The following is a 26,045-nucleotide window of genomic DNA, read 5'->3' on the forward strand; positions in this document are numbered from 1 at the left end:
AGGGGATCAGGTACACACGGATAAACAAAGCAGCAGGAATCCTGCCATGAAGGAGCCCTCTGTCTGGTGGAGGGTACTCAGTAATCCAAGAATCCCACATCTTCAGGGAGAGATGTGCTCCACAGGAGAAGAACAGGAAACTGGGAGAAAATACCGGGGTTGGGGGGGGGCATCATTCAGGTCAGGACAGAAGGGGGCAGGTGGGCGGCGGGGGGCAGGGCAGGAAAGACCAAACTGAGAAGACAGCAGTTAACCTGCGTCTCGGAGATAAAGAACGAGTATTCTGGACAAAGGGAGCAACACATGTAAGGCCCTGAGGTGAGAAAAATCTTGAGCGCTTAAAGGCTGAAAAGAAAGCTGATGTGATCTTGGCTCCATCACTGACGTGGAAGGACTTTCCACATCAGAGATGGTGGCCGAGGGAGAGGGCAGAACCCAGGATGCCGCAGACCCCATGCTGGGTCTCTCGCTGCAAGCAAGCTCCTCCAGGCTCCCCAAGGCTCCTTCTGTAGGGCAGGTTGTCCACCTTCTTCTCCAGCCTCAGAGTCACCAAGGAAGGAAGCAGGGAGCTGTGTCACCACTCCCCGCTGGCCCCTGCCCAGCTTCACCTAAGGATGCCGCTCCTCCCACCTCCTCAGATTTTCTCCCCAGATGACTTGGCACAAAGTCCTGCTTCACCCTGGGACTGCTTCTCGGAAAGGCCTTGTGTAATTCCTCTGTCCCCTTTATGCAAGAGGCTGCTCGAAGGGAGGGTCCTTTCTGCTAAGCTATGTGCTCTCAGAGGAGAGTGCCAGTCTCCGCGTTCTTGGCCCTGCTGAAGGGTCTGGAATGAAAGGGATGGGTGTAGTGGAAAGGACATCCGTTCTGGAATCTTGAGCTCTGCCACTTAGGAGCTGTGTGTCTTGGGCAAGTTTTTTAACCTCTCTGCGTTCTCATTTTCCCCACCTATGAAATATGTGTTTGTGTAATAATAATAATTTTACTTCCTAGGGTTGTTCTGAGGACTAGTGATAGTGAATGTAAAATTCATAGCAGTGTTTGGACATGATAAAACTCAGTAAATGCAGAGTTCCCTCCCCTCCATTTTCCCTTCTGGGTGAGCCGGGAGTGGCCCGGATGAGCAGATGTGAGGTGGGTGAAGCCGAGCTCTGAGTCAGGTGGCTGGCTCGTTCCAAGATGGTTTCTATCCTCATGCGAGCACCGCCCACACCTGGAGCAGCCTCCATCCTGGCTGGGAACCTAGGGCCTCACCCCGGGTTTGCAGCCTGCCTTCTCTTCTGCTTTTTGAAGGGAGGAAATTTCTTCGAGTGAATCCACTCCCACTCACTGGCATGAGCTTTATGGACAGTGCATTTAGGCCTCGTAGAGAGGCTGCTGTCTTTCATAGAGAGGTGGGGGGGGGGCGGTGATATATTTAAAACAAACACCTGTTACCTCCCCCTCTTTCTGCCAGTTCTGGGTAACACATGTCGGCATCGTTAGACAAAGGTGAGCTGGCGGGACTGGCCATGTGAGGGTAGATCAGAGCTCGAAGAAGACGCTGACCCCACCCACCCCAGTCTGGCTCTCCGCGCTGACGCTCTGTGTGTGTGTTGTCGTTGCAGTGCCTCATGGCGTGGGAGTCGATTATCCCGCTGCTGCAGGAGAGGCAAGAGGCCAAGTAAGTTGCTTCCTGGGACAGAGACTCTTCCACCTGCGCGGGGCCTGGCACCCACCCCGGGATGTCCCTGCGGTGCCAGGGAGGCGGCACCGAGAGGACCACCGCAGAACCATCTCTCCTCCATGTACTTCTGTCCCTTCCCCTTGCCTCCGTCCGACCGTTGTTTTCAGTTCGTATTTATTCCTTGGTGGCGTCTGTCAGGCGTACTCATCTCTCAGCGGAAGAAGCATACCTCCACGTTGTGAAGGGGCCTGTTCAGGGGGACCCTGCGAAGATTTGAAACTGCGGGACCAGACAGCCCTCGGCGGACAGTCTGACATCTCGTTACAGTGCCCTGTTTGGGGAAGAGAACCCGGGTCCTGCTTTGCAAGGGCGCGAGGAAGGCATGAATGGAAGGCAGCCCTGGCTTTCTGTGGATACACAGTCGACCCAGAATTGACCTCCGTGGGCCTGGCTTGTCATCCTACAAGGGAGGTGTCGGCACCTCAGCGGCAAGTCCTTAATGAACTGGCCTGCTGCCTGCCTGTGATGAGTGACACCTGGGTTATGGTTTCCGGTTCATGCAGGACCACTGAGATCAGTGTCTCGATGCATCTGCACCAGAGCGAGCGAGCCTGCATCCCTGTCCTTGTGCGATGCCTTGGGAGACTGAGGGGGCAGTGCTCCCCGAACTTGTTTGACACTAAAATGCAGATTGAAAACTGTTTTGTGTAAAATGAAGAAAAGGTGCATTTTTCTCTGTGACGTTCTTCAGTGTTCTTCTTTTGCTCGTTACATGTCATCAGGGTAGAGATTAGGCCCGTTAGGGAATATCCGTCGTCTTGAAGTTGGAGCCGCTCCCCGGTGGTTGAGCCCAGCGGGCATGTCCCAAGCCCCGCCTCCCATGTCTGCTTTGTGCAGTTTGCCTTTACCTCACTGAAAATTCCTAGTTTAATGTTTCCTGCTGTGTCCCCTGAATGTTTGGGCAAACTTTCAGCAAGAGGCTGGCGGGTTGTTATGATACAGTCAGGATTTGTTACACTCAGTGTGGGTGCTCTGCATGAAGTGCTTTAACCTTAGTATTTCCTGGTCAGGAAGAAAAGTCTGTATCCGGATGGGCCTCAAAGATGATGTGTATGATTGAACTCTTTGCTTCTAGTTGAGCTCAAACCTCCTCAATTTGCAGCTCAGTTCCTGGGGACTGCTGGCTGCAACGAGAGTCTTCATTTCAAACTATCACCAGGTTTACTTTTCAAGTGTGTCAGCACAAAACAGACAAAAAGGATCTCTCTTCCAACTCGTTTTTTTTTTTCCCCTCTTGAAGTGAAGCTACCTGCGTCATGTTTGTGTTCTTTCATCTGTGGCTCATCTGTGTCAAATTATAAATCTGAGCCTCAAGCAGCAGGAGTAGTGGTATTATTTTAATGAAACCCTGTGCTGAGACACCGCTGCACGTGCAAGTTAACCTGCACTTACTGGTCACCGTGCAGCCTGCTGAAATCACTTCATTCCGCATCTAGCTGCAGAGTTGGTCCCGGGTCAGCCACAGCCGTGATGCTGGCGGGGCAGCAGTTGGACAACACAGAACAGTTTGGTTCTGTTCTTATCATGTTTGAAAAAGTCGTGGTTTTAAATGATAATTTTTATATCAATTGGTACTTACATGCGCTGTTAGACCCCATTCATGCCATTCTAAAATCCTTTGATGTGAAGTTTTTGTTTGGTACAATTAGAAATGATTCATTGAAGCAGAAGGGTCAGAACAGTCCATCGACCCCGAGCGGTGATTCAGTGTTTCATTCTACCTCTAAGCCATCACGTTGGCGTGGGTGTGGATGGCCAGGTCCAACCTGACATGTGGTAGAATCAGGGCATGTACCTAATAGTAAGTTAAGGACCTTCTATTGATATTTGGCAGAAGACAGTAAACTGACCCAGAGCCAAATGCTCATCTTTGGGAGTGTGAGGTCTTGCCTGGTGGAATGTATGCTTTAAAAATATTGTCCAGTGTAACGAATGCTTGGAAAGACCTGTGGAAGAAGTTACAGGAAGACTAGGCTCTAGTCCGCTGCAGTTGCCAAAGCGCAGGGACATGCCTGTGGAAGGGTTAGTTGCACAAGAAGGCAGCCCCTCAAAAGAAAAAAAAAAACAAAACCCATCAGGTTCCTCATTGGGACATTTGGGGAAGAGAGCAGGGTACACAGTCATTCCCTTACATTATTGGAGGCAGAAGACTGGTTTTGAAGGGATTCTGGCATCTTGGGCTTTTGTCTTTATTTGTTTGGTCCCCACGTGATGTCCCTTTGCTTTAAGACCCCAGAGAGAGCTGGAATAAGGCAGGCCAACCTCCAGCATGCCATTGATAGCAGAGCTTGGGAAACCAGGGTATGTTGCAGCCTTTCTTAGAGAAATGGTCTTTCCAGGAAAGGGATCCTTGTCCCTCACTTCGGCCGGGCATCTGATGAGGTGAGGAGGCTGGCCCAGAAGGCAAGGGGTAGGAGGCAGTGGAGGAGGCCCTCCCGCCCTTCCTACTCCCACAGCTCCCTCGGGCCCCAAGCATTCCCCTCCTCACCTCCATCAGCATGAAGGCTATTCCTTTTGAGACGTGTAACCTGGAGATTTCTGTGCCAAAGACAGCCTCGTGGAGGCTTCGTCGCCCTATCCTCCTTGGCTCCACAAAGTCGTGGTGCTGAGATCACCAACCCCCCTCTTGTATTTATTTTCCAGGAGATTTTGGCTTGAGGATGCGCTGCCTTGCACGTGGACAGGTTTTCAGGCTTGAGCACATGGCAGTGGAGTGGAAAGTCATCCCTGTCAACTGTCCCTAGGGCCAGGGATGCAAAAGTATCCACTCACCTGGGTTAAAAATCCAGGCTAAGGTGGAAGAGAGAATTCCTAGAAACAAAGCAGATTTTAGAGATTCAGGTGATTGTCGAAGAGAGCAGTCGTGATTTGTAGCAGATACGGACAGTGTTTGTCCTTATCACATGCTGGATCTACAGGGAAGACTCCAGGCCACTCTGCTCAAAGCAAGGAACTGCTGCTCCTGCTGGAGGAGAGAACGGATTACACAGCCAGGTTCGGGATTGGGTTTTATCCTTCATTAAGATTTGATGATTCCTGGTGACCTCAGATAAGTGCGATTATGGATGTGATTGGCTCGTATTTCACTGTGCTGCTCATGGAACCCACCACAACCCTTTCTTTAGCTGAAATAACAAAAACCAGCACAACTCTGGGGATCGTGGTGAATGTACGCTAAGTTTGTCTTCACGCCAAATTTCAGCCACACCCGGAGTGTGTTCTACAGTGTTGTTGAATGTGTTTTCTCAGTGGCCGTCCACACGAGGGAATCAAACGCATACCTGCTGCTCATTTCTTGTGAGGCTACCTTTTGTGATGGGACGACAGGAAGTTCTGTTGAGAGAAGGGCACGATGCTGTGTGGTGGTCTGCACGTGGACCTTCGCTCTCGGGACAGTATCAGCCCAAGAAACACCCAGAGTTTGTGTGACGTGGCCCTGTCATCAATAGCATTGACATCATGGGCACCTGGCTTTGTCTGGACGCCATTCACTGGACTGCACAATGGTCATTCTCTGCACTCTGTCCTGAGCTGGCAAGAGGAGGGAGAGGGGAGTCCAGAGCAGCCTCTCTTCTGAGTAGAAAAGGCTGTTTTGGGCAGCCAGAGTAGAGCCCAGTTCTGACTCATCCTAAGACCCAAACAGGTGAGGCCAACACAGGTCTACCTGTGGTCAGGGCAGGGCACGTGGATCTTGGACTCTGCCTTCCCAGACGCCAACATTCAAGGTCTGTGGAAACTGGATAATCTCATAAGGCTGGAGTCACACTGCCTTGGCCATCCCTATCTACAGAATTATGTTGGGTGTTTGGGTCCCCCTTCTCACTTTCAAAAGTCCTCTAGGTGGCGCCAGCTTGGACACTCACTTCCTGTGTTTTCTCTGTTCAGAAGGCAAGTAAACTTGAGGGAGATGTCAGCCCTCGGGGCAGACCTACAGCTTGGGCTGCGTGTGTTGGAGTTGTTCACCTCTCCCTCGTGGTTTTTTTTTAATTCAGTGAATAAACCGGAAAGCTGATTTTTCATCAACCCACCCAATAGGTGGTTAGCTTTCTGTGTTAAGGGTATCTGGTCTCCTCATAGTTGCACCGATCAGAGTGTGTGTGCAGGGCTGTCTGCATGGGGAAAGGGTGGGGGTGTTAGGTGGGCCGTGACTGTTCTTTCTTAATCATACATGTTTGAAATACTCTCTGGGTATGAGTGTCTAACCCTTTCTGTGTGGCAAAAAAAAAAAGTTATCCAGGTAGTTTTTACTACTACAGATAGCCTGTAAATAAGTGCTTTGAAAAAATAACTTTAACAAACCGATAAGCTATTTGTCTCATTTATAATCATTCTGTGTACCTAGCACTTGAAACTCAACAAATCTGGACTTTTAGAAATGCCACAGACTGTTAAAAAAAAAAAAAACCTAACTACTTTTTGAGAACTTGTCAACACCTACTAATATGCCTTATTCTTCAACTAGTGTTTTTTAGATTCTGGATAGAAAGAGTTTTTAGAAATGTAATCAGTTGTTCAGCTTAAATACTTGAGGGCCTAACATAGCCAGTCTTCACTCTTCTTAAAGAAACAAGCAAGAAAGTGAGGTTCATAATTAGGGCCGCCTTTTGGGAGGAGAAAGCTAAGTCTTGCTATTGCCAAATGATATTTTTGATAATGTAAGGAAACACAGGGACCACAGAACCTTTTTATTGTTTGTTTTTGTTTTAAAGTATGAAAGATTCGTGTCTCTGGCACATTTTTGATTGTAGAGGCTATTATGGTATCAGTATTGACAAATCACAAAGGTACAAAGAACTGTAGATCATGACAATATTAAAAGTTTACCCCGATTCTGGAGAACAGCTTTTTGAAAGGTACTGTGGGGGCCTCAGAGCAGCGTATTTTGGATAGAAATTCTCCACAGGTTGAAATGCCAAAAACATAAAACATATGGTGTTGACCCACCTAATTTAGTCCATTTTAATAGAGCTTTTCCTATTAAAACCAGTGACTGGGTGTTATGCACATATCTCCCCCAGCAGCGCCGCTCTCTCATCAGGTGATTCTGGGCTCCATGGAGGCCAGGTCCGAGCAGGTGACACCTGCCAGCATCCCTGTTTGATAGGCTGGCTCAGAGTCTCATACCATCCCTCCAGTCACAAATGATACTGGAGGAGGAAAAGGAGATCGCTTTCTCCCTAGTGGGGAAGCGGGGAGGGGAAAATACATTGCAAACAACGTGAATCAGTGGCATAAAACGAGGCCTGTGTCAGCTGGGCCCTCATCCAATACCAAACCAGCAGCTCTTAGCAGTCAGCACCGTTCGCCCGGACACCCCTGAGGTTTTGGTCCTGCCCAGTAGCACCTGCACTTGTGTGCCTGCTCCCTCGATGTCCGTGCATGGGGAGCGCGTTGAGACATGATGTACATCTGATGTATTCCCGTGAAATAAACTGCCAGCAAACTTTCTAACTTGTATTTTAACTGTTGAAAACAAAAAAAACAAACCTTTTGTTTAGGTCATGTCCAGCTTATGGACTGCGTTATTTTTAGAAATCATTCTTTGACATTTAAAATTTTAAAAGGAAAAAAAACCCGAGAGAGTGATAAAGTCCTCTGTGTAAATGTGTTCTCTTCTCTCCATGCTGCCATTAAGCCAAATCAAAAGCTGTGAAGAAAAAAAAAAAGTGCTCGAGAATGTGCGTAGATGAGAAAGTGATTTCTTTACAGATCAACATCTTTGTTCCATGAAGCTACCAAACTTTAAAAAGAATGTCTTTTTTTTTTCTTTGTTAATGGAACCCAGAGATTATAAAAAGAAAATAAGTTTTTGTTGCATTTTTGATGCTGGCATGAGGTTTTTGTCCACTTTCTTTCATATATCTGTGTATAAAAAATTCTGTCCATTGTTTACTATGGGATTAGTATTACATTTTGAGGTAAACAAAAGAATTTGTATTGCTTGATAAACTATTAGCTTGTAACTTTAAAAAGGTTTCTTTACCTCAGTTAAAGTAATGGACCAATAAACCTATAAAAGATGCTTTCTTTACCTTGAGTCATGTTCTCATTTGTACCGCTTGATAGGACAGGAAAATATGCGTGCCTCTTAAATTCTGTTGTCTTATTTTCTCTACAGAGGTATCATTTGGCCTGTAAGAATCAGGATATGCAGAGCAGCAAGAAAAACATTTAATTGAACTATTTTTATCCCTCATGTCTTTTTGGACTCATCTTCAGTTTACCCTCTGCTGCATCTTACAAGGTGGCGCCAATCTGGGGAGAAGAGGGAACTACCTAGTGTCCCTACGTAGCCGTGATTGGTGGGAAAGCTGGCAGCCGGCCCAGGTAATTACATGAAGAATTTCTTCCTACTCCATCCCATGGCAAAGCATGACGTTGTATTCTGAGTCAGAGCCTGCCATTTCCTGATTTTTTTTTCTATTGCTGTATGTTTAAAAAAAATCTGTAAGGAAAGAATATCTGTGGTTTATTAGAGTGTATTGTAAATTAGAGACCAGAATGCTCGGTTAAGCTTACCTCACGATGGCTGTGCACTGGAAATAGACTTCAACTGGTGCTAACCTTGGCTAACTAACAGGAGAAATTAATCTAAGATTGTGGTCATACAAAAGGAGGCAGCAAGGTGGGATAAGAGATTTGGATCAGATTTTAGCTTTTCTACTTACTAGCTAGGTAGATTTGGGCAAGTCACATCTCTGAAATTCAGTATTATGATCTTTGAAAAGAAGACACACCTTCCCTGAAGAGTAGCCAGTAGGACTAGCAATAATGTAGACAAACTGCCTGAGTGTCTGCTGGGCACTCATTATGTGATAAGGCTTATGGGAACACTTAACTCCTGTTACTTGAGTACAGCCAAATTAAATGTCAAGGATGTTCCATAACAATCCTTCCTGTATGCTTTGTCAATTGAAAACTTAAAAGGGGGATATGTCTTTTTTTTTTTAATTGAAGTACAGTCAGTTACAATGTGTCAATTTCTGGTATATAGCAGAATGTCCCAGTCATGCATATATATACATATATTTGTTTTCATATTCCTTTTCGTCAAAGGTTATCACAAGATACTGAATATAGTTTCCTGTGCTATATCAAAGAAACTTTAAAAAATCTATTTATATATATATTTTTATATATAGTGGCAAACATTTGCAAATCTCAAACTCCCAGATTTATCCTTTCCCACCCCCTTTCCCCTAGTAACCATAAGATTGTTTACTATGTCTGGAATCTGTTTCTGTTTTGTAGATGAGTTCATTAGTGGCCTCTTTTTTTTTTTTCCCCAGATTTCACATATATGTAATATCATATGGTATTTTTCTTTCTCTTTCTGGTTGACTTCACTTAGAAGGTCCAACCATGTTGCTGCAAATGGCATTATTTTATTCTTTTTTATGGCCAAGTAGTATTCCATTGTATAAATATACCACAACTTCTTTATCCAGTCATCTGTCGATAGACATTTAGGTTGCTTCCATGTCTTGTCTATTATATATAGTGCTGCTATGAACACTGATGTGCATGTGTCTTTTTGAATTAAGGTTCCCTCAGATATATGCCCAGGAGTGGGATTGCTGGATCATATTTATGGTAAGTCTATTTTTAGTCTTTTGAGGAATCTCCATACTGTTTTCCATAATGGCTGCACCAAACTACATTCCCATTGGCAGTGTAGGAAGGTTCCCTTTCCTCCACAGCCTCTTCAGCATTTATCATTTATGTACTTTTGAATGATGGCCATTCTGACTGGAGCAAGGTGATACCTCGTTGTAGTTTTGATTTGCTTTTCTCTGATAATTGGCAATACTGAGCATTTTTTCATATGCCTATTGGCCATTTGTATGTCTTCACTGGAGAATTGCTTATTTAGGTCTTCTTCCAATTTTTGAATTGGGTTGTTTGTTCTTTTATTAAGTTGTATAAGCTGTCTATATATTCTGAAAATTAAACCTTTGTCAGTCACATCGTTTGCAAATATTTTCTTCCGTTCTGTAGGTTGTCTTTTTGTTTTGCTTATGGTTTCCTTTGCTTTGCAAAAGCTTATCAGTTTGATTAGGTCCCACTTGTTTATTTTCCCTTTTATTTCTACTGCCTGGGTAGACTGCCCTAGGAGAACATTGCTAAGATTTATGTCAGAGAATGTTTTGCCTATGTTTTCTTCTAGGAGGTTTATCATGTTTTGTCTTATATTTAAATCTTTTAGCCATTTTGAGTTTATTTTTGTGTGTGGTGTGAGGGAGTGTTCTAACTTCATTGATTTATGTGCTGCTGTCCAGTTTTCTCAGGATGTATCTTTTTTAAAATGATTTTCCTTTTAAGAAGATTATGAAAATAGTATACTGGAGGATTGTAGTCAGACTGAAGGCCTGGGAGAATAGATGGGAACAGATCGTGGAAGTTGTGACAAGAAGTGATAGAAAGGGAGATGGATGTAAGAGATTTCTGTGGTGAAGGGAAAGGGTCAGAGATGACTTAGAGATTTCCAGCCTGGGAGCTGGAGGTGATGCCACTAACTGAAACAGGGAATTAATCAGGAGAAAAACATAAAAGATGGAGCAGGCTTAGGGCTGGGAGAAGGAGAATTTGGTCTGGATTCGGGTTTAAGGAAATCCAGATGGACGTTTCCACAAGATTGTTGGAAAGAGTTCTGGTAGACTAGGTTACCAGAGAAGAGAACCCAGGGCAGGGCTTTTTAGGCCTCAAGAATTAAGGACGCAGGGAGAGCAGGAGGGGGACTTGGGGCAAGTTCGTAAGAAGAAAAAGGCCTATGGATTAGAACAGTGGTTCCTAAACTTGAGAGCTTATGAAAACTCCAATGTGGGGGCCCCACCCCTGGAGTTTAATTTGGGTGGGGCTCTAGCATTCCCATGGGATGCTAATGATGCTGGTCCAGGAACCAGGTTCTGAGAACCAATGGGTTAGAACATCTGTTAGAAGAAGCGGCGACCTGGAGAAATTAGAAAGCGTTCGAAACTGCTACCCCGGAGACAGGTGGGGTTGAAAAAGAGTCAACACTAGGGTGTTGAGAACCCAGCTTAGGTTAAAACCCACAAGTTTATGGTAGGGTCAATGTGGACAAATAAGGAAACTTTTCTAGCTGTTGAGAGCAAGCTTTTCCTTTTTAGGACAGGAATGGAGAAGCCAATGATTAGATTCATTTAGGTTGGTGAACTGGTCAGGGTCTGGGAGACAAGGGGTCAAGAGGAATGAACATATTGGTGAGAGGTTGTTTAGAGAGGTAGAGCGTGGCCTTGAACTCATCTTTCCCATCCCATCTTCTCTGCTTATGTTGCCTGTCTCAGCGGGAACTCTGCCTTTCTCCAAGTTGTCTGCACCCCACATCTGACTCATTCTTGCCTCCATCTACCTCACCCTCTGCAGCTCATCCATCACCAATTCCTGTTGACCTCCAGCTTCTAAATCCTTCTCCAAGGCCTACTTTTCTCCATCTTCAGAGCTTCTTACCCAGTGTCAGTCCACTATCATCCTTTGCCTGGATTCCTGCAAGGCACTCTGCTTGTCTCCTTTCTGCACGTCTTGTTCACTCCTTGCTCCGCCACTGTATTCTCAGTGCTGCCAGGTCCTCTTTCTAAGCTATGAATGTAAGCATTCCATGTTTCTGCTGAAAACCTTTCAACAGCATGCCCATTACTCTAAAGAGAAACTTTTAAAAGGCTCTGTTTTGATGTTGTTCATCTTTATTGTTCCAGTCTTACTTCTTGATTCCATCCCCCTTGCTACCCCTCCCTCACACTGATTTCCTATATTTTGGGATATTTTCACCTCCAGGCCTTCCAGCATGTTGTTCCTTCACCTGGCAGTTCCCTCAGCATCTAGCTTTGGTAACTCCTCATCTTTCCGGTCTTAGCATATACCACTTCTTCTGAGAAGCCCTCCCTGCTCTCTTGTATCTGGATTATATGTTCCCTTATGTTAACATTTATTATAAAATACATACATCATTGCCTGCTGTTCTGTCTGCTTCCCCCACTAGATAATACACTCTATTAGGGCAGGAGCTGTCAGGTGCCGGGACTTTAGTAGATGTGCTATAAAGTTTTTTTTTAATTGAAGTACAGTTGATTTACAATGTTGTGTTAGAGTTTGGTGTACAGCGTGTTGATTCAGTTATACGTGTGTGTATATATATATACTTTTATATTTATCATTATAGGTTGTTATAAGATACTGAATATAGTTCCCTGTGCTATACAGTAGGACCTTATTTTATATAGAGTTGTTAGTATCTGCAAATTCCAAACCCCTAATTTATCCCTCCTTCCACTCCCCCTACCCTGGAACCATAAGTTTGTTTTCTATGTGAGTCTGTTTTGTAAGTTCATTTGTATCATATTTTAGATTCCACATGTAAGTGGTATCGTATTTATCTTTGTCTGACTTACTTCACTTAGTGTGATAATCTTTAGCTCCATCCTTGTTGCTGCAGGTAGCATTATTTCATTCTTTTTTATGGCTAAGTAGTATTCTAGTATGTATCTGTGTGTGTGTGTATACACACACCATATATATATATATACACACCACTTTATCCAGTCATCTGTCAATGGACATTTAGGTTGCTTCCATGTCTTGGCTATTGTAAATAGTGCTATGAACATTGGGGTGCATGTATCTTTTTGAATTCGAGTTTTCTACAGATATATGCCCAGGAGTGGGATTGCTGAATCATATGGTAAGTCTATTTTTAGTTTAAGGAATCTCCATACTGTTTTCTGTAGTGGCTGTACCAAATTACACTTCCACCAACAGTGTAGGAGGGTTCCCTTTTCTCCACACCCTCTCCCATGTGCCATAAAGTTTTGACCATTCCCTGCAAGGTCTGAGAGACAAGCTCAGCCCCAGTGCTCTGAGATTTAAATGCATTCTCTAGCTTTAAGTTCTACCCCACTCTAAGAATGCCATGTCTGATTATAGAGGGAAACTGACCTGGGAAAGAACGATTCACACACATGCCCTGAATGTCGATTTTAATTAGGTGAGTCTGCTTTCATACATGTAAGTAAAATAGGCTGTGAAATTAAGCACCTCAAAATAAAAATGGCTCTCAGCACCCTTCCTCCCCTGACGCCCCTCTTCGAAGTACTGTTGACAAAGTATCCAGAGAGCCTTTTGATAGTTGCTTCTCAAACAGTAACGAAACTACCCTGAAGCCAAGTGCCTGTGCGCCAGACCTCTCCTGAGCTGTTCACAGCTAACAAGGCCTCAGGGAATAAAGCTAACTTTTTTTTCAAGGTTATATTTGAAAGATACTGACTGAGGTTCATTGTTGGCAGTTCTCACCAAACAGCCCTTCCACATTCCCTCAGCTGCTGAAAATGTGTGCCATTGAGTTCTCACGTCGGACTCCTAGCACAGTGCCCGGGTGACCAGTTAGCCATACTCTGGAGCCCCAGGAGACCACTCCTGGAAGAAAATTTCGGGGCTTCTGCGTCTGGAATGGCTGTGTGTGCAGCCTGCACGTCACCCTTCAAAGCTGATGTTCTACTGTCTGCAGAGCCTAACCTCTGCCTACTAGGGACGTCTGAAAGCTGAGAAAGTTCCTCCATCACCAGGAAAGTGCTTTTCCCCACCCACCAGGGACCCCTGAGCCAGAGTAGATCATTCTGAGGCCAACTCCAGCTGGAACTTGGGTTTCTTGGGCAATGGGTTACTTTGGTCACCAGTTCCTGGTCCCTTCCTTTGTCTCCAGAGGGGCCTGGCCACTGCTGGGGTTTTCGGCTCTCGCAGATCAGCACCTTCAGCTCTCTGCACTGTCTCCGTACTGCAACCACGAGGCTTGCTTGGAGGCCACGATGCTGTAAGAATTTACAAGTGGGAATTATATGAGAGTGACTGGAAAGGGGGACGGGGTGCCAGGAGGTCTCGGCCACCTCTTCATCCCTTATAGACACAAAGGCTCTATCCATTATGGCAGCAGAATGCTGTACTGCAGGGAGGGAGGGGCCCCCGAGGGAATGTCTCATTCCAGCCTCGTTCCAGTCCCACAACTTCTGCCTGAGGATGAGTTCCCAGGTGTAGCTTCAAGATCAAGCTTTGATAATCCCAAGCAGACTTCGCTGCATCCTCTTCTGCCTTTCTGTAGCCCCTTTCTCTCTTCTATAAATCAATACATTGTTTTAAAATATTTGTACATAAATGGATGCATAGATCTTAAGAGCTGACCTTTGGAATGTCCTTCAGCCAACCTCTGGGGCCCCTGGTTGTCTCATCTGTTTGAGCTCTAGGCACCTCAGGTTCTAAGCTGGAGCACAGTTCTTCCTGATGGATGTACAACACCTGGAGCTGCTGAATGGGATGTGAGCGTAAATCCAAACCCTTCTAAGGGAAAGCTTTGTAGAAACTTCTACACACTGATTCCCCACCTTCCATGAGCCCCAGGGCTCTAAGGGAGGCGCACTTACTATACTAAGAGCTCATTGTATTACAGAGCTGGCAAGAGGGAGCCAAGACTTGGAGGCAGCCAGCCTAGGACCACTTGAACTCTGGGTTCCAGGCCTGGCTCCACAGCTTACCCCTGCTGGAGACCACTACAGCACAGCCACGTGGTCAATGCGATGAAATTATTTTATCTGCCACATGTAAATCAATGAAGTTAGAACACTCCCTCACACCACACACAAAAATAAACTCAAAATGGCTTAAAGATTTAAACATAAGACACTATAAGCCTCCTAGAAGAAAACACAGGCAAAACAGGCATAAATCTTAGCAATGTTCTCTTAGGTTAATCTCCCAAGGCAATAGAAATAAAAGGGAAAACAAACAAATAGGACCTAATCAAACTGATAAGCTTTTGCACAGCAAAGGAAACCATAAACAAAGTGAAAAGACAACCCAGAGAAAATATTTGCAAAGGATGTGACGGACAAGGGCCTAATTTCCAAAATACACAGTTCATACAATTCAATAAAAAAAAAAAAAAAAAAACAGCAACCCAATCAAAAACTGGGCAGAAGACCTAAACAGACATTTCTCCTAAGACATAGATGGTCAACAGGCATATGAAAAGATGCTCAGCATCCCTAATTATTAGAAAAACGCATATCAAAACTACAATAAGGTATCATCTCACAGCGATCAGAATGGCCATCATTAAAAAAATCTATAAATAATAAATAGGGATAGACTGGGATTTCAAAATTGTAGAATAGATAAACAAGATTATACTGTATAGCACAGGGGAATATACACAAAATGTTATGGTAGCTCACAGAGAAAAAAATGTGACAATGTGTATATGTCCATGTATGACTAAAAAATTGTGCTGGACACTGGAATTTGACAACATTGTAAAATGATTATAAATCAATAAAAAATGTTAAAAAAAATAATAAAAAAATGCTGGAGGGGTTGTAGAGAAAAGGCAAACCTTGTACACTGTTGGTTGGAATGTAAGTTGGTGCAACCACTATGGAAAACAATATGGAGGTTTCCTTAAAAAATTACAAATAGAGTTACCATATGATTTAGCAATCCCATTACTGGGCATATATCCAGAAAAGACAAACTAACTCAAAAAGATGCATGCACTCAATGTTCATAGCAGCACAATTTATAATAACCAAGACATGGAAGCAACCTAAGTGTCCATCGACAGATGACTGGATAAAGAAGTTGTGAGATTTTATACACACACACAGAGAAATACTAAGCCATAAAAAAGAATGAAATAATTGTTGGGGGACACTTGGTGGGCTGATGATGCGGGAATTTACCCGAAAGGGAGAAGTTTAAGAACAAAGGAAGGTTTAATAGTGATGATGCCATAGGCAACAGCGGGCCACACAGACAAGAGGTGCCTGCGTGACCACCGAGTGCGAACGTGCAGGGTCTTTCACTAGGGAAGGGGCTGTGAACACAAAGGGACAGGGGAAGAGATTTCTGATTGGCGGTAAGTGAGGTAAGCAGCTTTGATACACGGGCGGATAGTAGATTTATGACTCCAGTGAGATGGAGCCACGGGCTGACACAGCCAGGTAGTGGAATTTATGATTCCGAGAAGGAGGAGACATGGGCTGAGACAAGTCAGCCTGAGCTACGGCGAGGCTGGTCATTTCCCAGGGCTGTTAACTCTGTTAAGGCCAACACGTTAGGAAAGGGTGTACTTTGCTTTTTTAAGGGATTGCAGGCGGACATCTGAGAGCCCAGGAAGGGGGGGGGGGTGTCACAGGGCCTCAGCAGGCACCAGTTGGCACTGCAGTAATGCCATTTGCAGCAACATGGATGGACCTAGAGATCATTCTAAGTAAGATAGACAAATATACGATGTTACTCATATGTGGAATCTAAAATATGATACAAATGAACTTATTTACAAATCAGAAACACGCTCACAGACATAGAATGCAAACTTATGGTTACCAGGAGGGAAAGGGTGGGACAGGGATGAATTAGGAGTTTAGGATTAGCAGATAAAACTTATATATAAAATAGATTAAAAAAAACAAGGTCCTGTTGCACAGGGAACTATATTCAATGTCCTGTAATCACCTATAATGAAAAATATGAAAAAGAACATGTATAGCTGAATCACTGTGTTGTACACCAGAAACTAACACTGCAAGTCAACTATACTTCAATTACAATTGTTTTTAAATAAAATTAAGGCAGGACAAGAAAAATTTTAAACATACAATTCTCTCTGCCCATTTGAGCCACTTCCTTCTCCCCGTTAGCATGCATTGTGTACCTGAATTGTGCATTCCCCTTAGAAGACAGGAATTCCTACTTGCCTGAAAAAAAAAAAAAAAAAAAAACTTCCCCGTGGTGCCAGCAGGGTAACCCCTTAGGAGATAGAATCCCGTAAAGGGAATCCCAATAGCCCGCTACTCGCCTTGTTGGACTAATGCCAGTGTGTTACTTTGATGTATAGCCCTTTGTCTCAAAAATATATGAAACTGTGCCCTGACCTCTAACAGGCAGAACAGTTCTCAGAGCTTTCTGAACAACTGTCTCCTGGGTTATAATCCTCACCGTTAGTGTGAATAAAATTTTCTATTTCTTTCTTCAATTGACTACTAACTTTTTTGTTAATATGGTGAAGGCCAACCGACGTGACTTCATGGTCAATTAACAGGCAAGCTCTGGAATGTGGATGGTCAGCAGGGCTGGCTAGTCAGTGTCATACCCTTCTGACAGATTGCTCATTCATTAAACACTTTTTTTTTTTTGCGATAATACCAGACGTATAGAAAAATTATAAAAAAATAGTACAGAGTGCCTTATACTTTTACCCAGGTTCTCCTATTGTTTTTTTTTTTTCATTAAACACTTTTTGAGTACTTCTTACATGCCAAGCTCTCTGCTGGACACAGAGGATATTCAGCAAACCAAACAGGCATGGTTCCTGCCCTCAGGGAGCCTACTATGGTCTAGTGGGCAAGCATGTAAGATGGATAACCACTGAAAAATCATCAACTGTCATGCTATGAAGGAAAGGTAGAGGCAGCCTGGGGAGCATATAATAGAAGGATCTAATTTAGATTGAGAAGATTTTCTCAAATCCTTTTTGAGAAAATGGTGTTCAAGTTAAGACCACAGCTAGCTGTGTTAAGACGTGTGGCTAAGGAAGGAGGGGCGAGCGTCAGGGGAGGCTCCTGGGGCTGAAGCATGGAGCAGAGAGGGTGGTTCGTGGCTGGAAGTGGAGGCTGGATTATGCAGAACCTCATGGTCCATGGTAAGACGTCCAAGTCTTACCCTAAGAGCAATGAAAGCCAAGTGCAGAGCTTTCAAGCAGGAGATGATGTGAGCTGATACACACTTTAAGGAAATTGCTGACCACCTGGCAGAGTGAGGATGGTGAGGAAGCAAGTATGGATGCAGGGAGAAGGGCCCATGGGGGTAATTCGATCACCCAAGTGCTTTTAACTAGGACTGGCAGCAGTAGGGATAAAAAGAAAAGGGTGAATTTGAGGCATATATTGGAGGTAGAATCCACGAAGCCTGATGGATTGGAGGTGTGGGGAGATGAAGAGGGAGGACACTGGTGACTCAGAATTCCACCCTGGGCGGGTGCTGATGTCATTCAAGGAGGTGGGGACGACTGGAGGGAGCAGGCTTAGGAGGGCAGCAAGAACTCAGTTTTGGAAATTTACATGGTAATTTGAAATTCTGAAAATACTTTAGATTGCTTAGAGAGAACATGGAGAGCAGAGCCCCACAGAAGTCTTCCATGTGGCAGTTCATAGAGATGAAGCCACCAGAAGGGCAGGAGAAAAACTGGGAGAGTGAGGTGTTAAGCTGAGTGACAGTGACAAGGGCCTCCCAAAGGCAAGAGTGACCAGCGGTTTTGGGGCAGCTGAGAAACCGTGAGGGATGAGGATTGCAAGGATACCTGCATCCTCTGACGTCCACTGAATTCAGCTATAAAAAGAAGTCAGATCTTGGTGACTGCAGCCCTGGTGAAGCTAAGCAGGGGAAGTCAGTCTGTAGTGGGTTGAAAAGCGAACAGGAGGTGAGGGCTCAAGACAGCAGGTGCAGACCAGCAGTGGAGAACCTGGCTAGAAAGAGGAGGAGGAGGAGAGATGGGGCAGCAGGTCCCATGTCAGATCTGGTAGGAAGAATTCCGGAGTGGGAGCAGCTAACTGGTGTGGTGGGCTCTCTGAGGCGTTGGGAGAGGTGCCACCCAGATGCCCAGTGACTTTTCTAAGAAGCAATGTCAAGTAGTGGCTGACGGAGACCGCCCAGGTTCAAATCCTGTCTCTTCCACTTATTAGCTGTATAAGCTTTAGCAAGTTACACAAAACCTTAGTCTGTTTCATCTTCTGTAAAATGGGGAGAAAATAGTGGTTACCTCAAAGGATTGTTTGAAAAGGTTAAATTAGTTAAAATATATGAACTATTTAAGTGCCTGGCACATAATAAGGGCTATTGAAGTGTTTGCTATCATTGGCTGTAAGAGGGGTTGGGGGAAGAGTAGGATGCGTGTAGACCTACTTGCAGAAAATGAGCCGTTCTCCTAAGGTGGCGTCTGTTTTCTCTGCGAAGCACGGGGCAGCAGCTGAGCCCATGTGGGCTGGGTGGTCAGTGGCTTGCAGATGGGCAGAGCCAGTCAGTTATTTCCTCAGCATCTCCCTGCGGCATGCCAAGAAGAGCCAACAGGAGAGGGCAAGTCCTCCACATGAAATTGGCTCACTTTGATACCAGGAAGGAGGGGAGGCCACAGATCCTTCCAGCAAACAGGCTGTTGGCAGCCCTGGCCTGGGGAACCTCTCCTCCCAGCCTTCTGCCTGCCACAGCCTCCTCTGTTCCCCTGCTGTGACATGTCTTCCTGGGCCCTTTTTTCCCTTTCCCCTCCTGGGCTTTTATGCCATTGGAATGTAACTTCTCTTTCTGCGGTCAGAGAGTTCTACTGGTCTTTCCTGTTGATCACACTTAATGATGGATGGTACAAGCCTTGGCCTCCTGTAAGAATTTCTGGATTTTTGTTTATTTAGGGACTTCGTGGGAGGGAAAGGTAATGGAAACTTTCCCTTTATACTAGAAGTTCTTAACCTTGGTTGTACCTCCAAATAAACTGGAGAGCTTTAAAAAAATTCCTGTGCCCAGGCTGCATCCCAGATTAACTGAGTCAGAATCTCTGGGGGTGGGACCCTAACATCGATAGTTCTTACATCTCTCCAGGTGATTCCAATGTACAGTAAGCAAAGGAGTCTGTCTGTATGTGGGTCCCTCTACTGCTAAATGTCTACAACAGAGAGAAACAACTTAAGTGCAGCTACTTAAGTGCTTCATTCACATACGCATTCAATTACTTATTTGACTGGGTCAAGATTCTGTCCCTGCTTCTGCAATCTAAGACCACGAAGACCAGGCACATCTTAATCAAAACTCCATGCTCTGAATGTAGGACTGGGTGATGTCACAGAGTCCACTGGGGTGAGAGGTCAAGGGCAGCACACCTGCCTCGTGTACCCCAGAGTCTCTCAACGAAGGCAGAGCATCTACTCAGCACACATATGAAGCAATGAAACTGTGTTATTGTATATTCTCATTGCTTTCATTTGTCCATTTTTCTCTCCAGCTATGACGCACGTTACCTGGTCAGACTTGTTTTCTTTTGTTGTTTTTTGGGTTTTGTTTATTTATTTAGCTTCAAGAGACCATTTCAACCAACTGCCAATCAAATGGGAGTGGATAGCCAAGTGGCATAGCTCCTAATCCATTACTCGGACAAAGAGCTGGGACTCCCAAGACGCTTGCATTGTGTGCCAGGTCTAGCTAATCCCAACCCATTCAGCCAAGACTCATGAAAACAAAGGCGCATGAAAAAGCCTAAGGGCTGGGCAGCTCGAGGACAGGTCTGGCTCAGTCCCACACCTTAAGAAAATGAGAACTGGACCAAGAAGGCACCAGTCATCATGCCTGTTGTTTTGCACAAATTCTCTCAGCTGTTTGATCTTCACATCTCACTTCTCTCAACCATGAAATAAAGCAAAGAGCCCTCAAGATTGATGGCTCCTGTCTCAGGAGGCTCAACCTTCTAAGTAGGCAGGGACCTTTTATGATATGAGGATTCAGAAAAAGCCCTTTCCACCATCCACTTCCCAGTTCTTCCAGTCTGCCATCAATTCTGTTCTACTCTGCTGCCCATAATACCGCCATTACTGATATGCAGAGCTTCTGTGCGCTGCTGGGCAGGTTCCTTTAAAATGCAAATCTGTGTCAAGCCCCCTGCAGCTTCTTGTGGATATAGTTATTGTGTTCTTTTCGCCTCTGGTGGGACTGACACAAGTGTGAGAGAACCTCACTTTAGGGAAAGGGATAAAAAGGCCTAAACAGACCAAAACTGAGCCGTCTTGTATGGCAGCCACTAGCTCCCTTGGCTACTGAACACCTGAAATGTGCTCAACTTGAGATGTGCTGTCAGCGTAAAACACATACGAGGTTTCAAAGACTTAGTCAGAAAAAAAAAAAAACCAACTCATTGATTTTGTAAAGGGATTCCAAATGGTATTTTGGACATATTGGGCCAAATCCAATATGTTATTAAAGTGATTTCTCTTGTTCCTTTTATTGTTTTTAGGTGTGGCTACTAGAAAGTTTAAAATCACATACATGGCTTGCGCGTGTGGCTCTTCCTGTGTTTCCCTGGGACAGGGCTAGTCAGAGACCAGACGGTTCTGTGTGGCCCACTTTGGTGGTGACCTGGGCTCATGCACTTCTCATGGGACTGGAGCCCTTCCTTTGCTCCTCTGGCGTGTCATCTCCAAGACTTTAGCGATCTTATTTTACAAATGAGACAGATCCCCCAGAGAGGTCAAAGGAATTGCCCAAGTCCCACAGGGATGCTCACACAGTCCGGTGGCCATGAGATTGCAAGGGCACTGAGCAGAGGCTGCTGGGCGCCCAGCCCTCAGTGGGCACAGAGGAGAGAGTGCTTGGAAGCGAGACCAGATGACTCTCACCTAATGGAGACTAAATGCAAGAGGTCTGAGTGGTTCAAGAGGGTATTCTAATCTCAGCCTCTGATTACAAGGAAGTAAATGAGGCTCCTATAAATAAGTTGTATTACAAAACTGACAGGAAGTGAGCCAGCGAGTTGTGGCCCTCCATTTATTATTTATGACTTCAGGGAATTCCCAATTGTCAGATTATTAATTTGGGGGAACAGGCGAACTTTTCCCCTGTGACAAGGCCTACTCAGAACCCACTGTGCAGATGCTGCAAAGAAACAATCCTTCACGATAACGGGCTGGAAATGCCCCAGCAGGCCTTCCCTGGAGCCCCAGGCCCCAGCCCAAGCAGCAAACGCCGCTCCCATCTTACCCAATCGGGATGATGGCCAGGAAGGAGAGGAAGGAGGAGAGCGCAAAGCAGGTGCCGACGAACTTCTCCATGGTGAGCTGATAAAGCTCGTTGTACATGGTGGAGGTCACCACTCCAGTCAGAGCCAGGGACAGCTGCAGGATGACGAACACCTTTCCTGTGGAAGGGACCAGGGGATTGAGAGGGTTACCATGCTGTCCCCCTCTGTGTTCGCCAACAGCCGAGTCTCTGGGGAGGTCTCAGGAGACCCCCCAGCCCTTCCCAGACTCCCACTCAGCCTTTGTGGTTCACTTCGCCAGGACTCTGGCCTCCTTCCAGCTGCCTCCCACCGTGGCTGGGGATGGTCGTGTCTCCCTTCAACTGCAGCTTTCCAGCATCTGACTTTCCGAGCCTTGCCCACCCTCCACTTTTTACTCCCTCTGCCCTAGATGGACACTAGCATGTTCCTAGTGTCTTCGGGGCTGCTTCTGGAACTCTCTCCTAGGCCTTCCACCAGCCCAAACCCTGTGCCTCGAGCCCGGCAGCTCTGAAACCGCCCAGGCAGAGCAGCTCAGAGATTCCTCTCACTCACCGTAAGAGGAGTCCTTGATGAGTTTGGACATTGCTGATCGGATGGTTGTGATGGGGATGAGCGCGAACAGCATGACGGCCCGAGCTGGAAAGGAATCACACAAGAACACTCCTCACTGTAGCCCAGCCTTGGCCAAAAGAGTAAATGAGAAGAGAGCAGAAACCTCCCTCAGAACCCCCATCCCCCAATCCCAGTGTGGCCTGCCCTTCGAGAAGTGGTTTGTTAGCTGGCAGACTAGCACCCCTGCCGCCCCCTCCCCAGGCAGGCGGACTCTCTGATGGGGCCGTAGATGCTGCAGACCCCTCTGCCAGGTAGCAAGGCACAGGTGACGTGGTGACAGCTGAAAGGTATCTGTATTGGCAGAGTTAAGTGGTTTCTAGGGAAGTGGAGCTGATGTCACTCAGTTGACTCAAAACTCCTCTGCCTCCTGGGAGGGAAGTGTTCTCCCTGGCTGTTCATCGTCACCTCTGGGAGACGGTCCCAGGAGTTTTGGCAAGCTGCATCCAGAAACATGTGCCACCAGCACAGCTGCCACACACCCCTCCTTCCCTCAAGCCCTATTCAGGATCCCGATGCGGTGTGTGAATGAGTGTAAGCGTGTGTGAGTAGGGTGGGTAGACGTGATGAGGAGGGAAGGGGAGGGGGCTCCTCTGACTTTGCACATGGCCTGTTTAACTGGGAGCTGGCCAAAGGTAATCTGGCCATTTTGTGAGGTGTTTTTCTGAGGTGTGTGACTTCAGCCAAAGGACAGTCTTGTAACCATTTAGGGTTGTTCTATTATGTTAGCCATTAGCCAGCCACGTGTGACTATTTAATTCAAATGAAATACAGTGAAAAATTCTGGTCTTTAGCTGCACTGGCCACATTTCACGTGCTCCATAGCCACCCATGGCTAGTGGCTACTGTACTGGCCAGAACAGTTACAGAACATTTCTATCACTGTAGAAAGTTCTATTGCCGCTCTGGTGCAGAGATCTCTGCTTATGGTTGTGTCCTTGGGTAGAAATTTCATTCTACTTCCTTGAGGGAATGTGTTTCATTGGTTGTGAAAGGCATTTATAGAGAATTTTAATCTGTTTTTAAAAAGCCTGTGCTTGACCCAAATTGATTTTAGTTAAGGAACTTTTTCAGCTGGATTACTTACTGTTTTATCGCTTTAAAACTGGGGAGAAGAACCTCAACACCATCTCCTCCATTCAAGGCCATCTGCAACCTCTCTTACTGACTCCATGTGCCACTGACCACCCCCTCCCTGGACTTCCTAGAGCTACGGACACCATTCTGGTCACATTTCAGTGGGCAGCATGGGTGGCATAGGACACAATACAACACAGATAAACTCGAGTGCACATAATCCTGTCTCCCTTGTTTCTCCTAGGTAGCAGGCATGATCTCTGATGCTGAACTGGGACACCTAGACCACAGCATTCCTGGTGGCAGCCCCATGACTCAGGGGGCCAGCAGTGTCCTCGTCCTGCCTCCCCAAGAAAGCCAGACTCACCAATGTAGAACATGTATGTCTCTTTCACAAAAGCCAAGAGGAGGGCTCCCGACCCAAAGGAGACCATCCCAATCATGATCATGGTGGTGTCCCGGAAGCAGCGGGAGAAGACCAGGACGCCCAGGAAGCTGGTGATGAAGATGGTGTACCCTGCAGCCATACCATAGCCCACCTGCACTTGGTTCCAACTCAGAGGCTCCCTCAGCACAAAAAGGGGCATCACGTCTACTGTGCCCACCACTGCCAGGTCATATATGATGGCTCCCACAAAGAGCAGGGCAATGATGGTTTCTTTGGGCTTTGCTTTTCCAGGAGGTGGAGGGTGCTCCACGACACTCTCCTTGTCTGGCTGATCAGGATCCAGTGTGCGATAAGAGCCGGTCGTGCCAGACACCATATCCACAGCCTTGCTGGCCTTGGCCGTGGACTCAGGGACCTTCAGCACCAAGAGGCTGTAGAAAAGGGCGCAAGCGGCACAGCTCACGCTGCAGGTAGTCAGCACCAGGCCCTGCCTGGAGTGCCCGGTCATCTGCTTGAAGAGATGCCCCGAGGCCATGCTCCCGCAGAATCCCGCCAAGCCCAGGATCAGGTCAATCAGGATCAGGCGCAGGGAGCGGCGGCCCTCTGAGGAGCCGAGGGAGCCCAGGGCCATGACCCCTGACCAGAAGGCCGAGAAGCCGCCGCACAGTCCATTTAGCGCTGCCGCCCCGTATAGCACCTCCACGGGCCAGTCCAGCAGCACCTTCAGCAGCAGCCCCAGGCGACAGAGCAGGAAGCCGAGCAGCGGCACGCAGATGGAGATCTTGCGGTGGTAGCGGTCGCTGAGCCAGCCCAGCCCATAGGCTGAGAGCAGGGGTGTCAGGCCCATCACGAGGTTGTAGATGATGTAGAAGTTGGAGATGGCTTTCTGCTGTTGATCCTCCTGAGCCCCCCGGGGCGACAGGCTGGTGCTGTGGTTGGAGAAGGCCTCCACTCCAAAGGAAGCCTTCACCACCAGGAGCAGCCCCGCGTCGTAGAGAGAGGTAGCCACCTGAGTGGAGGCCACCACAGGCTCGATCCAGGTCCACACCTGGCAAGGCAGGGGGCCCCTCCAAGGGCAGATGGTCCCGGGGCCCATGTGGTCTCTCTGATGTGGGGATGGAGCAGCTTGCTTGCTGGCAGTTGCCTTGGAGGGCCGGGCTCACTCCGAGTGTGGGTGCGCTTGGGAAAGGGGAGAGTCGAGCTGAGCAAGGCGCCGGGCACAAGTGACAGCAGCCAGCCAGGCGGCCCAGTGACCTCCGGGGCCGCGGCCACTCCTCCCAGGACCGAAAAAGGCCGCGCCCCGCCCCTGCCTTCCGAGCAGAACTGGCGGCCGCCCAGGGAAGCCAGGCGCGGGAGAGCGGCGAGTCTCGCCTCGACCCGGCGCCCCGCGTCACGCTGCTCCGGGGAGCGCGGCCGCCGAACCAGGGGTTCGATTTCCCCACGGGCAGGCGGCGTGCCTGGACCTTCCGCGGGTCGCTGGGCACCTTCCCCCCAGGGCTTGTCATGGCCTGGCCTGAGACTCCCAGGCAAGGAGCAAAATTCTACTGTCCCTGGAAAGCAGTTTGGGCGAGGGGTGAGGTACCTAAGAATCTGCCTGGGGTGGATGAGAGAGTGCGTGTGATTTGTCGGGTTTAAAAGCAACAGGGACCCACCTGCTGTAGGGAGCCGGGTCGCAGACTTTGAGAGAAGTAAAACTCAGGAGTGCTACTATCACTTTGAGATCCTGGTTTCAATGTGGGGGGATAAATACCCAACCGGGGGATCGCTGCATCTTAAGGCAGTTTGCTTTTATTTTTTGGAGGAAACGTCTATGTGACAACGTGGATGAACCCTGAGGACATCATGCTAAGTGAAGTAAGCCAGTTGTAGGAAGACAGATACTGCTTGATTTCACTTAGGAGCTATATAAAATTGTCAGATTCATAGAATTAAAAGAGTAGAATGGTGGTTGCCAGGGACTGGGGGCAGAGGGAGGGAGAAATGGGGAATTACTAGTGAATAGGCATAGAGTTTTAGTTAAGTTAAATGAATAAGCCCCAGAGATCTGCTGTACATTGTATTTGTAGGTATTTATAGTCAACAATAACGTATTGCACACTTAAAAATGTAAGAAGGTAGTTCTCATGTTAAGTGTTCTTACCACACAAACAGAAAAGCAATAAACAACAAGGTCCTACTGTAGAGCACAGGGAACCTCATTCAATATCTTATAATAACCTATAATGAAAAAGAATACATACGTATAACTGAATCACTATGCTGTACACCAGAAACTAACAACATTCTATAACAACTGCACTTCAATCAAAATCAAAAACAAAAACACCAGAAAATCCAAACAAAACCCCAGGAGCAGCTAGGCTCAGCCCTTCCTCTAAGCCAAAGGCCTCACAGAGAAGAGTCCTGCTTTGAACACCTGAATCTGTGGGCCCAGAGCC

General features: G+C 46.7%; 2 protein-coding genes and 1 long non-coding RNA gene across 5 annotated transcripts in view; 2 read left to right on the forward strand and 1 right to left on the reverse strand.

Annotated features, from left to right (window-relative positions):
• Positions 1 to 6,177, forward strand: part of SNX30 (sorting nexin family member 30) — a 90,518-nt gene extending 84,341 nt beyond the window's left edge. For both annotated transcript variants that reach the window (XM_010988554.3, XM_031450216.2), the window contains one exon: positions 1,605 to 6,177. In XM_010988554.3, the coding sequence (XP_010986856.1) occupies positions 1,605 to 1,664 (60 nt within the window). In that variant the 3' untranslated portion in view covers positions 1,665 to 6,177. The remainder of the gene's footprint in view (positions 1 to 1,604) is intronic.
• Positions 6,178 to 7,799: 1,622 nt separating this feature from the next.
• On the forward strand, positions 7,800 to 23,593 carry LOC135322298 (uncharacterized). Its single transcript, XR_010382787.1, has 3 exons — positions 7,800 to 8,050; positions 9,268 to 9,316; positions 23,464 to 23,593. It is a non-coding gene; the product is annotated as an uncharacterized LOC135322298 (long non-coding RNA).
• On the reverse strand, positions 12,698 to 24,703 carry SLC46A2 (solute carrier family 46 member 2). Of its 2 annotated transcripts, none has more exons than XM_010988546.3 (4): positions 23,587 to 24,703; positions 22,086 to 22,169; positions 21,515 to 21,671; positions 12,698 to 13,542 (listed from the first exon to the last, which is right to left on the reverse strand). In XM_010988546.3, the coding sequence occupies exons 1-4, from the start codon at positions 24,701 to 24,703 to the stop codon at positions 13,485 to 13,487; spliced, it is 1,416 nt and encodes a 471-aa protein (XP_010986848.2). In that variant the 3' UTR covers positions 12,698 to 13,484. The 2 variants fall into 2 exon arrangements, with proteins under 2 accessions (XP_010986848.2, XP_064346489.1); XM_064490419.1 differs by lacking the exon at positions 12,698 to 13,542 and adding an exon at positions 18,287 to 18,820.
• Positions 24,704 to 26,045: the final 1,342 nt, after the last annotated feature.

Source organism: Camelus dromedarius, chromosome 10 (assembly GCF_036321535.1).
Source record: "Camelus dromedarius isolate mCamDro1 chromosome 10, mCamDro1.pat, whole genome shotgun sequence".
Classification (NCBI taxonomy): Eukaryota; Metazoa; Chordata; class Mammalia; order Artiodactyla; family Camelidae; genus Camelus; species Camelus dromedarius.

Excerpts from the sequence above, each read along its gene's own strand:
- SLC46A2 (XM_010988546.3), bottom strand. The coding sequence starts at position 24,703 with ATGGGCCCCGGGACCATCTGCCCTTGGAGGGGCCCCCTGCCTTGCCAG. Across the intron at positions 21,672-22,085 it reads CATCAAGGACTCCTCTTACG|GAAAGGTGTTCGTCATCCTG; the intron begins GTGAGTGAGAGG and ends TCCCTTCCACAG. Across the intron at positions 13,543-21,514 it reads CTGGCCATCATCCCGATTGG|CATCGTGGCCTCCAAGCAAG; the intron begins GTAAGATGGGAG and ends AAATTCTTACAG.